This window comes from Eupeodes corollae, chromosome 1 (genome assembly GCF_945859685.1).
Source record: "Eupeodes corollae chromosome 1, idEupCoro1.1, whole genome shotgun sequence".
NCBI lineage: Eukaryota > Metazoa > Arthropoda > Insecta > Diptera > Syrphidae > Eupeodes > Eupeodes corollae.
The window spans coordinates 62,655,425-62,672,150 of record NC_079147.1 but is presented as its reverse complement, the minus strand read 5'-3'; the positions used below and the strand labels follow the sequence as shown (position 1 = coordinate 62,672,150).

Sequence of the window (16,726 nt, the reverse complement as noted above, 5' to 3'; positions counted from 1 at the left end):
GCTGTTTTTTTGAGCTAAGAAAGTCCTCTCTCGAGGGACCGAAGTGTCGCTATATAAGACCCTTATCATCTCTGTCCTGATATACGGTGCAGAAGCATGGACTATGACAAAAGCGGATGAAAGCACCTTGGGTCGGTTCAAGAGAAAAGTTCTACGTTTGATTTTCGGTCCCGTATGCATCGAAGGGGAGTGGAGGAGAAGATGGAACGACGAGCTGTACGGGCTGTACAGCGACATAGTCTTAGCCAGAAGGGTAAAAGTCCAACGACTAAGAAACGGTTTAGCTAACTTTATAAGAGGGAAGTAAAACGGAGCCTACCTATAAAAAGCTTGAGACGCACAGACTATTAAAAATAAATTTGGTTGCTATATTTATTTATTTAGTTGTTGTAGTTTTACTTAGAGAGCTTATCGATCAATTTGATAACAATTTAATTACCACTTTAAACAAATGCTGACAAATTTGAATCAAGAAAGGATATTTTACTTAACTGTTTGCGGTTTAAGGTCCATTTGTCATTTTGACGATGCTATACGTATTTACAAACATCTTAAAACTTAAAAATATCAGTTTTTTACCAAATGCGGCACTTACCCGATTGAATATTGCACGCTCTTTGTTCTAAACATTGTTTTTAAGTTGAAACGTATCTATAGAAAATGTATGAATATGTAACCAAGTGCAAGTCAAGAAATTGGGTTTTGGTTAAAAAAATAAGTCCGCTCCTGTTGTAGGCTCGGGCAGGTATCTTAGCCAATTCAATTTCCTGCCAAAAATCAATAATTTTAATTACATTTATTTTGATAAAGATATTTTAGCCCTGAATCATATGAGGTAGATATAAATTGTTTTGGCTTTTTTTCTATTAATAGTTGTATTGTATCTTATAAGTATCTCATTTAAAGTGAATTTAAACAAAAATACAAAACTTATGTAGGCTTTTAAGAAAACAATTATTGCTAGAAAAAAAAGTTCATCATCTTACTTTCACATAACAGGCGGAGTTGTAAAGATTGTACTAAGAAACTAAGTGTGCTTTAGTGTTTATTATGATTTATAAATGATTTTGCTTGTGATTAGATTTATATCATTTATTTTTAATAAAATGTCTCGAGTTTTGTATTCGATAAACCTACGTAATCAAAAGTTTTTATAGTTGTTTAAAAACTACAGTAAATATAAGAAGTCTAATATAGGCTTGTTAGGCTTCCTAAAGTGTAAAGTTAATGCTCAGTGACTGAAGTAATATCTAGTGACGAATGTGTACTGACTTAACGAACTTCATATAGTTGTGTTCAAAGTTTAAAACAAGGAGTAGGTACGTGTTAATTGTATTTTGATAGTTACGGTTGTATAAATATTTAAAACTATATTAAATGTGGATTACTTCGTAAAGTATAAAGCTTTTTCTTACATTCTATTGAAGTTCCAATGGAAATTATCCCACTTTGATAAATAAGATTATTTTGATAAAATGAAAGATCAAATACGGTAGTCACAATACTCAGGGTGATAATTACAAGAACGATTCCTGAATAAGAGCAATAAATGGTTGTAACTTGCTATCAAAAATATTGTTCTTCTCATTAATTTTGTATGTGTCCACTGAAATTCCAGTTGCAATTATGCCTTTATTGCATTAAAAGTAGTAACAAGACGTTCAAAAATTGTACTCCACATCAGGTGAATTAATTTGAGTTCAATCGCTGAAAAGTCAATATATTATATTCTCCAACCTCGATTTAACCAGAATTTATTTACCAAAACCACGTTTAGTAAACATTTCTGAACCATGGATAAGATATTGAAACCATTATTTTTTTTAGAAATAATATTAACTCAAGATGGACTTGGACCCTGTCAAAAAATATCGGATTTTTCTCATAGTATGCTGTGGTAAGAAATTACAAGTTATTATGTACAAAAATAAAGTCTAATGTTCTACCTTTAAAACTTTGTAAAATTGATCAGCTAATCTGGGAAGCTTTTCCGTTGGAATCTACGTTGGATGGACTTCACCAGTTATACCAAAATTACGAGCTAACAGTGCTGACAGTCCATTGAATTTTGGCGTAAGTACAGCACAGGAAGGTTGGATTGGTGCGTTAGTATCAATTGGTGCCTTTCTTGGTAAGTTTTATCAGTTCTTTAGTTTTTTTTTCATTTTTTCAATTACCAATCAATATTCTTCCACCGTCTAAAGAAAGTATAGAATAAGCCCTGTTTCGAGTCCGAATCAGTCCTAGCCCAAGTCTTATTGTTCCATCTTTTGAGTCCCCAAATGTGGTTAATTTTTGTTGGTAACAAGGCGCTGAGACGAAAAGTGCCTTATCAGAAAAGATTATTTCTTGCCCAAATTGTTCAACTCAAGATTCTCTAAGCCACAATAAATTAGGTCACGCGTCTTCAATTGCAAAGTCAGTTATGCTATGTACCTGAGTCTTATTTAAGACAAATCAACTAAAATGGAAACATCTGCTTCACTGGACACCCTACTGTACCGAACACCTCTTGACACATTTAGCAAACAAATAAACGGTGATTTTTTAAGAGCTTGAGAACTTTTTAAAAAAAAAAACGCATACAATTTTCAAAATCTCATCGATTCTTTATTTGAAACGTTAGATTGGTCCATGACATTTACATTTTGAAGATAATTTCATTTAAATGTTGACCGCGGCTGCATCTTAGGTGGTCCATTCGGAAAGTCCAATTTTGGGTAACTTTTTCGAGCATTTTGGCCGGAATAGCCCGAATTTCTTCGGAAATGTTGTTTTCCAAAGCTGGAATAGTTGCTGGCTTATTTGTGTAGACTTTAGACTTGACGTAGCCCCACAAAAAATAGTCTAAAGGCGTCAAATCGCATGATCTTGGTGGCCAACTTACCGGTCCATTCCTTGAGATGAATTGTTCTCCGAAGTTTTCCCTCAAAATGGCCATAGAATCGCGAGCTGTGTGGCATGTAGCGCCATCTTGTTGAAACCACATGTCAACCAAGTTCAGTTATTCCATTTTTGGCAACAAAAAGTTTGTTAGCATTGAACGATAGCGATCGCCATTCACCGTAACGTTGCGTCCAACAGCATCTTTGAAAAAATACGGTCCAATGATTCCACTAGCGTACAAACCACACCAAACAGTGCATTTTTCGGGATGCATGGGCAGTTCTTGAACGGCTTCTGGTTGCTCTTCACTCCAAATGCGGCAATTTTGCTTATTTACGTAGCCATTTAACCAGAAATGAGCCTCATCGCTGAACAAAATTTGTCGATAAAAAAGCGGATTTTCTGCCAACTTTTCTAGGGCCCATTCACTGAAAATTCGACGTTGTGGCAGATCGTTCGGCTTCAGTTCTTGCACGAGCTGTATTTTATACGGTTTTACACCAAGATCTTTGCGTAAAATCTTCCATGTGGTCGAATAACACAAACCCAATTACTGCGAACGGCTAAGAATCGACATTTCACGGTCTTCAGCAACACTCTCAGAAACAGACGCAATATTCTCTTCTGTACTCACTGTACGTATTCGTGTGGTTGGTTTAATGTCCAATAAAGTGAACTGAGTGCGAAACTTGGTCACAATCGCATTAATTGTTTGCTCACTTGGTCAATTATGTAGACCATAAATCGGACGTAAAGCGCGAAACACATTTCGAACCGAACACTGATTTTGGTAATAAAATTCAATGATTTGCAAGCGTTGCTCGTTAGTTAGCTGCCATCTCTGCTATTCGCTTCAAAGCGTCGTCGCAGTGGACTAACAACAACATTGGCCACTCCGTCTGATCTCAAGGGACAAGCTACAATGGGCTCTCAACAGCTTTAAACCTTTTAAATCTGCAGGACCAGATGGAATAATACCAGCCGAGCTACAAAAGACTTCTGACATAATTGCACTAATCCTTGAGACAATTTTTACCACCTGTCTTTACCTGGTCCATGTTCTCTCGGCATGGAGAGAAGTTAAAGTTTTTTTTTATACCCAAAACAGGTTAATGCTCGCAAGTCAATCCCAAAGATGTACGACCTATAAGTCTATCGTCATACCTTCTTAAGATCTTGGAAAGATTGATTGATATCAATTTAAGGGCAAGTATTGATACAAGACTTCTGTCTTCGTCTTAACATGCCTACTGTAAAGGTAAATTGGTGGAAACAGCGTTACACATCTTAGTACGCACCATCAAATATTCCCTCTATCATAAAAAGTTCACTATGGTTTGCTTTCCTTGACATCGAAGGTGCCTTTAACAACGTGGACACATCTCCAATCACATCTGTACTAACATCTCTAAATGTAGAGAGTTCGCTTCGGGAGTTATCTCATTTAATGCTGAATATCAGAATAAATAACTCAAAACAGGGCAACTCTTCTGGCAGACGATTCGTTTGTAGAGGGACACCTCAATGTGGTGTTCTATCCCCTTTCCTCTGGAACCTAGTCTGGATGCGGAGGGTTTCAGAGTGATAGCCTATGTTGACGACGCTGCTATAGCAGTTTCAGGAAAGCATCTTAACACCTTAAAAAAACTCTTACAAAATGCTTTGGACAGACTAATACTATGGGCTGATCGGTGTGAACTGGGTGTTAACCCACACAAAACTAATTTAGTCTTATTTCCGAGGAGATACAAAATTGCATTTGTCAACCCTCCCTATATTATAGGAAACCAATTAAAATTCTCAGACGAGGCTAAATTATCTGGGTCTTGTTTTAGATACAAAAATAAATTGGAAACGCAATGTACATGAAAGAGTTAAAAAAGCTACTATAGCTCTCTTTTCTTGAAAAAAGACTTTTGGTAATAAATGGGGCTTACAACCCAGTCTCACGCATTGGCTATACACATTAGTAATCAGGCCGATTTTAATGTACGGTGTGGCAGTATGGTGGACTGATTTAGAGAAAGGTATAAACCGGGACAAATTAAATAAAGTCCAACGTTCAGCTAGCCTTTGTATAAGCGGATCTCTTAGCACGAACCCATCTGCGGCACTGGAAACCTTACTCTATCTAATACCTCATATTTAGCAAACAATAGCTGCAAGCTCTGCTGTTCGCCTCAAAGCTTCGTGACAGTAGTCTAACAACAACATTGGCCAATCCGTAATTCTTAGGTATTTAGAATCGATTCCCAAGTACACAGACTACACCAACCCCCAACTGCTATTCGACAGAAACTTCGAGATTCATATACCTCCTAGATCTTTCTGGGAGAATATGACATTCCTGGAAGATGGGTCAATCCGATTTATACGGATGGTTCAAAAGCAATAGAAGGGGTTGGTGGTACTCTAAACTACTGAAATTAAGCCTCTCATTGCGCCTTCCCAATCATTTTCACGTGTTCCAGGTGGAACTTTTTCGAAAAAAGAAGTCTTGTCTTGACAGAAAACGTGATATGAACATCTCATATCCGTATTTCCTGAGATAGCTATCCCGCTTTCAAATCTCTGGACTCTGTCTCTACATATTCTATAACAATCCATAACTGTCGTTCATCTCTAATGAAGATGGCACAACAGTTTAATATTACCTTTTACTGAGTGCCGGGCCATAGAGACATTCCAGGAAATTGTAAGGTAGATGAATTCCTCAGATTTTGGCTAAAGATCCTCTGTACATGCCCTGGTTGAGCTTTAAAACGCAAGCATTACCTAGAAGAATTCTTCCATAACGATTAAAATGATCTCAATCATTAAGAAAGCCTCAAGATGCATGTGGTCCATTAAATTGGTCTAAGTTTTTCCTACTCAATCACGGGCAGCCACTTTAACCTTACCTTACCTAAGCCCTCTTAGTTAAAAGCTAGAGATCTTTCTGTAAAATTCATCCCAGCTTGAAAATAAGGGCTGTTGAGACTTGAGATCAATGCCTAATTAATGTCCGTGATATCACACTTTTGGATAATCGCATGTACAGAATTGGTGAAGCTTATAAAAAAACTTGACACAAGGTGTCATTAAAAACGCACTTTTTGAAAAAAAGTTAAGGTGTCAAAAATTTGCACATCAGCACAGGAAGGTTGGATTGGTGCGTTAGTATCAATTGGTGCCTTTCTTGGTAAGTTTTATCAGTTCTTTAGTTTTTTTTTCATTTTTTCAATTACCAATCAATATTCTTCAACCGTCTAAAGAAGGTATAGAATAAGCCCTGTTTCGAGTCCGAATCAGTCCTAGCCCCAGTCTTATTGTTCCGGTTTATTAGTCCCCAAATGTGGTTAATTTTTGTTGGTAACAAGCCGCTGAGATGAAAAGTGCCTTATCAAAAAAAATTATTTCTTGCCCAAATTGTTGTTCAGCTCAAGATTCTCTAAGTCCCAAACTGCAAATCCAGAATAAATTAGGTCACGCGTCTTCAATTGCAAAGTCAGTAATGCTATGTACCTGAGTCTTATTTAAGACAAATCAACTAAAATGGAAACATCTGCGGTACTGGACACCCTACTGTACCTAACACCTCTTGACACATTTGGCAAACAAATACTTGCAACTCAGCTATTCGCTTCAAAGCTTCGTCGCAGTGGACTAACAACAACATTGGCCACTCCGTCTAATCTTAAGGGACAATGGGCTCTCAACAGCTTCAAACAATTTAAATCTGCAGGACCAGATGGAATAATACCAGCTGAGCTACAAAAGACTTCTGACATAATTGCACTAATCCTTGGGGTAATTTTTACCAGCTGTCCTTACCTGGTCCATGTTCCCTCGGCATGGAGAGAAGTTAAAGTTGTTTTTAAACCCAAAGCAGGTAAATGCTCGCAAGTCAATCTTTAATAGCTACGACCTATAAGTCAATCATCATTCCTTCATAAGACCTTTGAAAGATTGATTGATATTTATTTAAGGGCAAGTATTGATACAAGACTTCTGTCTCCGTCTTAATATGCCTACTGTAAAGGTAAATCTGTAGGTACAGCGTTACACACCTTAGTACGTACCATCGAATATACCCTCTATTATAAAGAGTTCACTATGGTTGCTTTCCTGGACATTGAAGGTGCCTTTAACAACGTGGACACATCTGTACTAAAATCTCTAAATGTAGAGAGTTCGCTTCGGGAGTTAATTCATTTAATGCTGATTAGCAGACTAATTAACTGAAAACTGGGCAACTCTTCTGGCAGACGATTCGTTGGTAGAGGGACACCGCAGGGTGGTTTTCTATCCCCTCTCCTCTGGAACCTAGTGGTGAATGAAATCCTAACTAGTCTGGATGCGGAGGGCTTCAGAGTGATAGCCTATGCGGACGAAGTTGCTATAGCAGTTGCAGGAAAGCATCTTAACACCCTAAAAGAACTCTTAGAAATTGCCTTGGGCAGACTAATACTTTGGGCTGATCGGTGTGGACTGAGTTTTAACCCACTCAAAACCGATCTGGTCTTATTTTCGGGGAGATACAAAATTCCATTTGTCAACCCTGCCTATATTAAAGGAATCCAATTAAAGTTCTCAGACGAGGCTAAAGACGAGGGTCTTGTCTTAGATAAAAACTAAATTGGAAACGCAACGTAAAGGAAAGAGTAAAAAAAGCTACTATAGCTCTCTTTTCTTGAAAAAAGACTTTTGGTAATAAATGGGGCTTACTACCCAGTCTCACGCATTGGCTATACACATTGGTAATCAGGCCGATTTTAATGTACGGTGTGGCAGTATGGTGGACTGATTTAGAGAAAGGTATAAACCGGGACAAATTAAATAAAGTCCAACGTTCAGCTAGCCTTTGGATAAGCGGATCTCTTAGCACGAACCCATCTGCGGCACTGGAAACCTTACTCTATCTAATACCTCATATTTAGCAAACAATAGCTGCAAGCTCTGCTGTTCGCCTCAAAGCTTCGTGACAGTAGTCTAACAACAACATTGGCCAATCCGTAATTCTTAGGTATTTAGAATCGATTCCCAAGTACACAGACTACACCAACCCCCAACTGCTATTCGACAGAAACTTCGAGATTCCTATACCTCCTAGATCTTTCTGGGAGAATATGACATTCCTGGAAGATGGGTCAATCCGATTTATACGGATGGTTCAAAAGCAATAGAAGGGGTTGGTGGTACTCTAAACTACTGAAATTAAGCCTCTCATTGCGCCTTCCCAATCATTTTCACGTGTTCCAGGTGGAACTTTTTCGAAAAAAGAAGTCTTGTCTTGACAGAAAACGTGATATGAACATCTCATATCCGTATTTCCTGAGATAGCTATCCCGCTTTCAAATCTCTGGACTCTGTCTCTACATATTCTATAACAATCCATAACTGTCGTTCATCTCTAATGAAGATGGCACAACAGTTTAATATTACCTTTTACTGAGTGCCGGGCCATAGAGACATTCCAGGAAATTGTAAGGTAGATGAATTCCTCAGATTTTGGCTAAAGATCCTCTGTACATGCCCTGGTTGAGCTTTAAAACGCAAGCATTACCTAGAAGAATTCTTCCATAACGATTAAAATGATCTCAATCATTAAGAAAGCCTCAAGATGCATGTGGTCCATTAAATTGGTCTAAGTTTTTCCTACTCAATCACGGGCAGCCACTTTAACCTTACCTTACCTAAGCCCTCTTAGTTAAAAGCTAGAGATCTTTCTGTAAAATTCATCCCAGCTTGAAAATAAGGGCTGTTGAGACTTGAGATCAATGCCTAATTAATGTCCGTGATATCACACTTTTGGATAACCGCATGTACAGAATTGGTGAAGCTTATAAAAAAACTTGACACAAGGTGTCATTAAAAACGCACTTTTTGAAAAAAAGTTAAGGTGTCAAAAATTTGCACATCAAGTTAAAAAATTTTCAACTTGATCCCTCAACTAACCATAAAAACCATACAAGTGTCAAAAATCTGGGCAGCATGAAGTCAAAAGTGAAAGTTCAGCCAACCATTTAATTTCACAAAGTTATAACACTGGCTTTCTGTAAAGATTTGGATCGAGAGATAGCTGTCAGTGTCAAGATAACCTTTGATTCAAAAAGAAACCACTAGATGGCCTAACCTGGATTCGAAATTTTGTATTGGATAAGAACGTTTTTGACTAAAATTTCTTCCGTCTTCATGGAATTTTGTTACCATCATGGATTTTTAAATTTTACTAACTTATTTTTTCTTTAAAGGTGCACTAACAGCGGGACTGATCGCATCCAAATTTGGAAGAAAATTTACTCTTTTGTCAAGTTCATTATTTTTCATTTCCTCATACATGTGTCTGATAATTGGTAGAAGTATCGGGGTCATTTACGTTGCAAGAATACTTCAGGTTTATATTTGTTTTTTTCCTATAGACTGATGCAGTTTTATGTAAAACTTTCAATTTCTTAAATTTTCTTTTAGGGATTGGGAGGCGGAATCGTAACAACATTGACTCCTATGTATATTGGTGAAATAGCAACTGATGACTTTCGAGGAGCTTTAGGGTCATTGATATTACTCTTCATGAGTTGTAAGTTTCATAAAACAAATACCCACATTGTTTCTAAAGAAATTAAAATGTTTTATTTTCCACGCACAGGTGGCCTCGTTTTCGTATACAGTATTGGTCCATATGTCAGTTTTATGACATTGCAATGGATTTGTATTTCGATTCCGGTTCTATTTTTCGGAACTTTTTGCTTCATGCCAGAGACTCCATATTACTATGCCATGAAAAATCGAACAGCAGATGGAATAAGATCGCTTCGATACCTCCGTGGACAAAACTCGAAAACTACTGAAATCACAATGGAACACATTCAAAATGAAGTCGACAAGTCAATGTTGAATAAGGGAAGCATTGCAGATATATTCCGAAATCGTGCCTACAGAAAGGCTCTTCTAATCGGATCTGGACTTTTGATTTTCCAACAACTAAGTGGCACTAAAGCTGTACTCGTAAATAGTCAATCGATTTTCACCAGTGCCAATTCGAGTCTTGATCCTGCCATTGCCACTATTATCGTTGGCTTGTGCCAACTCGTTTCGAATCTGCTAACTCCATATGTTGTCGAACGAGCTGGAAGGAAAATTGTTCTGCTGATCTCATCGTGTGGAATGTGTTTGACACTTGTGATATTAGGAACGTTCTTTTATATTCAAAAACATGGTGATGTTTCGTATATCCTCTGGCTTCCAATTCCGACTCTGATTGGCTTCAATTTACTTTTTGGCTTTGGATTTGGCCCTATTCCGTGGGCAGTGTTGGGCGAAATGTTTCCATCGAATATCAAGTCAAGTGCTACAACAATCACTTGTTCGTTAACTTGGTTGACAAGTTTTGCTGTGGTGCGATGGTTTCCGGAACTAAATGCGTTGGGACCATATTATGCGTTTTGGTTATTTTCGATAATGTGCGGATTGGCGTTTTTCTTTGTGTTGTTTGTAGTTATCGAAACCAAAGGAATTAGTTTGCAGAAGATTCAAGAAAAATTACAGGCGTGAATTGAGTTTTGTATGAATAAAGTAAGAAACGTAGAATGTACTTTTAAAAAAATATTTGGCAGTTGAATGTTTGATTTAAAAAAGCACTTGTTAAAGCTTTTGGATACAATTGTTTAATGGCACATAGCCTAACTGCAGACATTAAAACAAATGTTTCCCTTTCGTATGACTCAACTTAGAAAGATCTCTAGAGTTATTGATGAATATTGCATATCCCAAGGAGATATGTGCTTCAATGTGACCGTAAAACAAAGATAATAGTCGGTGTACGATCTTAGGTGGAAATTAAAACAAATCTCTGTAAACAGTTGATTCAAAAGGGTTCAGACAAGCATACTCGTAGCTCTTACATTTTTATTATAAGAAGTAGTCTTCCTAATAATTGTATTGATTGCAACCTATGCCGAGAATCTTAAGATCGTTTACTACTGACTTATTTACAGTTTGTTTAAGGTCAATGCCACCCCCTGCCCCCTCTAAGAATTAAACTTCGACTTTTGTTAAAAGATTTTTATAAAGTTCTTGTTAGGAATTTTTACAAAAATCTGCCGCTAGCTATGATTTTTAAGCAAATTTAAAAAAACAACTTAAAAATGTGAGCGAAATAATTCTATAATAAATATTAATAATAAATAATTGTTACCAAAAAATTTGGCCGTAAAAAGCTAAAAAATCGAATTTGGACACGAGTGTCTTTTATTCGGGATCCCGATCCATGAGAAGCATCTGCCCGAGACACGATAGCTTTCCATCCTCTACAATTCCCAACACGTTGCATCCAGTCAATCATACTTGAAAACTTTACAATTCCGCTTTCGTTGTCGTCTCTGAATCTGAGGGCTGGGATTCGAGGTTTCTGTTAAATGCAGCGTTTTCCATTTATTCGATATAGCCTGACATAGCTTTGTACAACTCATAGAAATCATGATAATATCTTCTCCTCCATTGGACGAAATACCTTTTGAAAGAGTTTAGCACCATAGTGCTTTCATTCCGCTTATTGTCCAGCACATATCTCCGTATCGAATAGACTGGCACTGGCAATATAAGAGTTTTGTAGAGTGTGTATTTTATTTTTCGAGTGAGGAGTTTTCACAAACTGAAGAAGCACCGGTGTCTTAGGGTATTTCTTCGCCGAATCTCAGCTAATGTGACATTCGAACTACTTCCGATATATTGGTTTTACATTCGTTAACTTCAAGACAAACTATGTAATTCGCAATTTATTCATTCGTAGAGAAGGACTTTTTAACGGTCTACGTTGTTGGTTACTCGAATTTGGAAGACGGACAAAATCCCGACAAAAAATAAAATCAAACAAATTCAAAAAACCCAAACAAAACTAAAATCTCGTTATTCCAAAATCGCAAAAATGATCTGTTCTATTTATAAATGTTGGCAATATTTTTTTTTATTGAGTATTTTTCTTAGAAGGTTTCAAAATTAAAATATTTAAAAGCAGGAATTCAGATCAAGTAAAAGGAAGTGAAAATACGAAGTTATTGTAATTTCTTTTTATTATTATAATATTGGTGTGGTTCAATTATGGATGGCAAAAATTATCCGATAAATGTGACGGTCCACATAGAGGCATAATAGGCAGACGGCAGAATGGCATGTTTTTTTTTTTTGTTTTTGATTTTTGAAAACAATGTAAATTATTTATGACGAGCAATACAAATCTATTTAATCTAAAATCTAAAATGATAGTGGCATAATAAAGGTTCAATGATGCCATTTTTAACATATCCTCCTCTAGCTCTTGAATTGTTGCTCGCTTATAGACGTACACTTTTTCTTTCAAATAACTCCTAAAGAGAGAAGTCCATCAGTGTCAAATTACATGATATTGTCGGCGAGTTGACATCGACACCATATGATATAACACTGCCTAAAACCGGTGTTTCGTTAGCTTTTGCAGCAAGTGGCATGCACCGTCTTGTTGAAACGACATCTGTCTTCCAATTAATTCACGACATATTATCGCACGATAGCAAACACCATTTACATTAACTGCATATCAGGCCTAATTAAAAAAAAAGAGGCTGTAATGCGACCCACACTGATAACTTCCCATCCCGTCTGTCGATCTGTCTTTACTAATGGTCTGGCGGCATTGTCCTTTTTGCATTTAGTCAAATTCATAATTGTGTTTTGTTTGTTAAATTTAATTTGAATTTTGAGTTGAAAATTGAAGTTGTGTTTATAAATGGATACCATTAGAATAGTTATTGCTGCAGTTGATGAAGAGGCAGTGCAGCAACAGGAGTTAAAAATACAAAGAAGGTGACTGAGGGACACATGCAATCCCTTTGATTTGGATGCAACTTTGTAAGTATTCAACTATAATTACTTAAATTTTTTCATTTCCTTGATATCTGTTGCAGATTTAGAAAGATCTTCAGGCTCAACAAAGACGCCTTCAAATACGTGTTGGAAGAACTTGAAGCGGAGCTGGAGCCAGGTGTGTTATCAACATCGATGACACCAATTTGTCAATATTTTTGGCTGAAGGTGGCTACCAGCTTGGTACTGGCAATGATTTTAAGATCGCAAATCGCAATGGCACAATCAACAACTTCTACAAATCTATCAAAAGTGTTACAGATCTTAGAAGGAAAGTTATGTCCCAAGTGGATTAATCTGTATATGGATGACGTGGAAACGATGGAAGCAAAGGGGGAGTTTTATTCCAAGGCTGGTTTTCCGAGCGTTGTTATGTGCGTCGATGGAACCCACAAAAACATAGTAGCGCCTGTTCAAGAAAAGGCTTTATTTTATAATCGTAAAGGAAATTTTAGCCTTAATGTAAGGCTGTTAATTAAAATGTTAAGTCATGTACAAACAAATTAGGAATAAAAACGTCTTATTTTAGATTTGCCATCATAAAATGAAATTAAGATGCGTTGATGCAAAGTACCCCGGATCAAACCACGACTCGCATATTTGGAATCTGTCAAATGCAAAAATGCATTTCAAGAAGAAGTACGACGAAGGCGAGAGGAACACTTGGCTTTTGGGTTTGTGTTTTATAAATATATGCATATAGGTAATTTGAGAAAAACAAGTTTTTTTTTAAGGAGATGCTGGTTACCCTCTGGAACCATGTGTTGGTGACGACAGGTCGAAAACAAAGTACAATATAAGCCACAGTAAAACACGAAATATATTCGAGAGAACCATTGGGGTACTAAAAAATAGATTTAAATGCATTCTTGGTGCACGCCAACTCCATTACAGTCCACAAAAAGCTGCACAGATTGTGGATGTGGTATGTGCTCTTCACAACATCTGTATTCATTTCAAAGTAGAAAATTACACACTTCCTGAAGTCAGTCTAAATGAAGAAATCCACCAAGATGAACATGACCAGCAGACTTATCGTAATTCAGCTAATACAATAAGAGAAAATATAAAAATACGTTCATATAAAAACAAAATAAAATGTATTCATCTTAAGAAAAAAATTGAAAACTAAACAATTTGCTTCTTAGTCTTAAAAAATAATAATAAATTTAAAAAATATTAATCTGATTCAGAGTCTTGATTGTTTTGGAATCCATACTTTGATTTTTTAATTTCGAGAATCTGGGCTTTAATTTTAACTTTTTGTTTTAAAAGTTTTTCTTTTATAGAGGTGTGTGTTTTCATGATAATAATATGATTTTTTCCCAAATCACACAATTTGTCGATGCCTTTGTATATTTTTGTTTGTACTGAGCAAAAGTTCATCAGTTGCTTTTTGCGGACTCTTGTAGTACTTTTGTGTGTTTTCATAAAATTCTTTCTGCATATTAATTTGACGTTCAAGAAGCGCGTTCACATTACTAACTTGAGCCTTATTTGATGTAGATGGCTGGCTGTGTAAATACGACTCGCGTTCTGAGGTCATCGATACATCGATAGGGGATTTAATTCTTTGAGGTGACGGTTCCTTCTTTTCAATAATTGAACTCTCTAAATAAGAGACCGGTTTTTGGTTTGTGACTCCATATGAAATGGTTTCTCTTATTCCAGCAGTAGATATTTGGAGACCGGTGACTTGAATCACTCCTTCTTCTAACATAGAAAAACTAGTTTTTTATAGCTACCACCACCAGTTGCATTATGTTCAAGTTGATTCTCCGTTAGTTTTCTTTTAACATAAGCTTTCCAATCAAGCCAAACCTAAAGACAAAGTTGAAGAAATTAAGGAATTGTTTACACCAATTAAAGGCTTACTTTTCTCCAAGTTCCTGCGTCTTTTATTGGAGGTCCAAGTAGATCTAAATCTGTTTTTAATTCTTACCAAAACAAATTAACTTCCTCTTTTGTTCTTTTGGTGTATCCTTTGGCAATGTCTGGTTTCCGGGACAGTGCTTCATACAGTTTATTGTATTGGTGTTTATTTTTTGTTTCAACCTTTAAAATCGTAAATAAATAAAATTATAAATACAAAATAACAAGACTAAGTTAAAAGAACTCAAATTTTTCAAATAACTGTTTCAAATAACTGATTTTGTTAGTCTACGAAAGAAAAAACCTGCCGTAGAAAAGGACAACATATTTCAAGTTTTTTCGGGGCTGGTGATACCAAATTTTACGAATTTCGAATTTCGTACCAGATTTTCCACTACGAAGGGAACTTGTAATAGAGTTTTCGGGATTCGTCGTCTTTTTTCTATTACGACGTAGCTCGTGATAGGCATGAATATCAATTTTTAGCAACCTTTATTTTTTTTTTTAGGTTTTTATTTTTTGTAAAAAAACTGTCAATTTCATTTTTCTCAAAATTTTATCAGATGTGGGTGGTTTTTTACCATAGCAGTTTCAAAAAAAGGTGCAAATTTTGGTTAACCCTAAATATCTTACGAACCAAAAACGCTAGAGAATTGAATTAAATTTTATATTATATATTGTAACGTGATACCAAATAAATATTTTTTTCAAAAAAATCCAATTAATGGTTTATTTTATAGATCGAAAAATCTAAAAAAAAAATTTATTAATGAAATATGATTTCGTCTCCAAAACAATTTTAGCAACGAAAAATAACGTTTTTAACATCTGGTAAAATTTTGAGAAAAATTTAATAGACGGTTTTTTTTTTACAAAAAACTAAAAACCAAAACAAAATTTAACAAAACTTATTAAAAATTTACTTTCGACTCAAATAGCTTTTCAAAAATTTTGAAAAATATTGTCTTAAAACTTTTTTTATTTCACAGAAAGTATTGTTTTCGATATTCAGTAGATTTTTGTTATAAAAATCCAACGGTCCATTTTTTCATAAAAAAATAAAATCTACAAAAAATAGTACGCAAATTTTGGAAAAATTGATGTTGGGTTCTCTCAAATTAATTTCATTCATCCACTTTGTAAAAATTTAAGGAATACTACTTAAATTCGTAAAATTTGTTCAAAATATTGTTGGTAATTTTAAAATTTTAAAGAATAATAAAACTGTTTTAACCCAACACGAAAACCTTCAAACTCTTAAGCAATACAAATCGACAAACGGTATGGGAAGTTATCAGTGTGGGTCCCATCCCAGCCTCTTTTTTTATAATTATATATCAGTTAGGATAAATTAACTCAAAAACGCATTCTTATTTTGTAATATTTAGCACCTAAAGACCAGTTCAAACCCAAGCGCAAATTGTAATTCCAAATAATTTCTTTGAATATTGGTCATTATTAAATAAAAGATGAGGTAAGATATTCCTTCTACTTATCTCGTCCGAATTTCGAATGTTTACATTTCTCGACATTTCCTTGAATTTAAATAAAAAAGATTTTTAAAGAAATGTCTGTGTGTGTGTGTGTACGTAAGTTCGTACATAGGCACTTCCGGGAAGCTTTTTTGCCGTCCATATCTAAAGAACCAATAAAGATGAATTGGTTCCTTATTTCCAAAATAATTTTATGCAACGCAGTTTGACGTTGTTGATGTCTAACCTGTTAAAATTTTGAGAAAAATCGAATTGATAGTTTTTTACAAAAATAAAAACTTAAAAAAATCACTCCTAACAGTTGATATTTAATAGGAAGTACAAAAGAGTTACCACCTATGCATTCCCTCACACTTTCCGGTTTCAATTGATAGACACCTGTCTATCTCAACTTATCTCTATTATCCAGATGCAGATACATGTAAATTCCATTTAAATGTAAAACTTATGTTTTGTCGATGTAAAATTTTTCTGCAAAAACCACACTTTATAATAGCAGCAAAGTGGTACCACTGGTTTTATTTTTTTATAAGCAGTATGACGGTAATACCATGAAATATGTCTTCGGCAGCGGTAGAGTTCGACGTTAGTTAGGT

The 16,726-nt window shown here is 35.5% G+C and overlaps 1 protein-coding gene across 1 annotated transcript; it reads left to right on the top strand.

Annotated features, from left to right (window-relative positions):
• The first annotated feature begins 922 nt into the window (after positions 1–922).
• Positions 923–10,473, top strand: LOC129939699 (facilitated trehalose transporter Tret1-like). The gene is made up of 7 exons (XM_056047811.1): positions 923–1,319; positions 1,828–1,897; positions 1,973–2,131; positions 5,993–6,067; positions 9,120–9,262; positions 9,337–9,445; positions 9,515–10,473. Exons 2-7 carry the CDS (start codon positions 1,846–1,848, stop codon positions 10,417–10,419), a joined length of 1,443 nt encoding a protein of 480 aa, XP_055903786.1. The 5' UTR covers positions 923–1,319; positions 1,828–1,845; the 3' UTR covers positions 10,420–10,473.
• Positions 10,474–16,726: the final 6,253 nt, after the last annotated feature.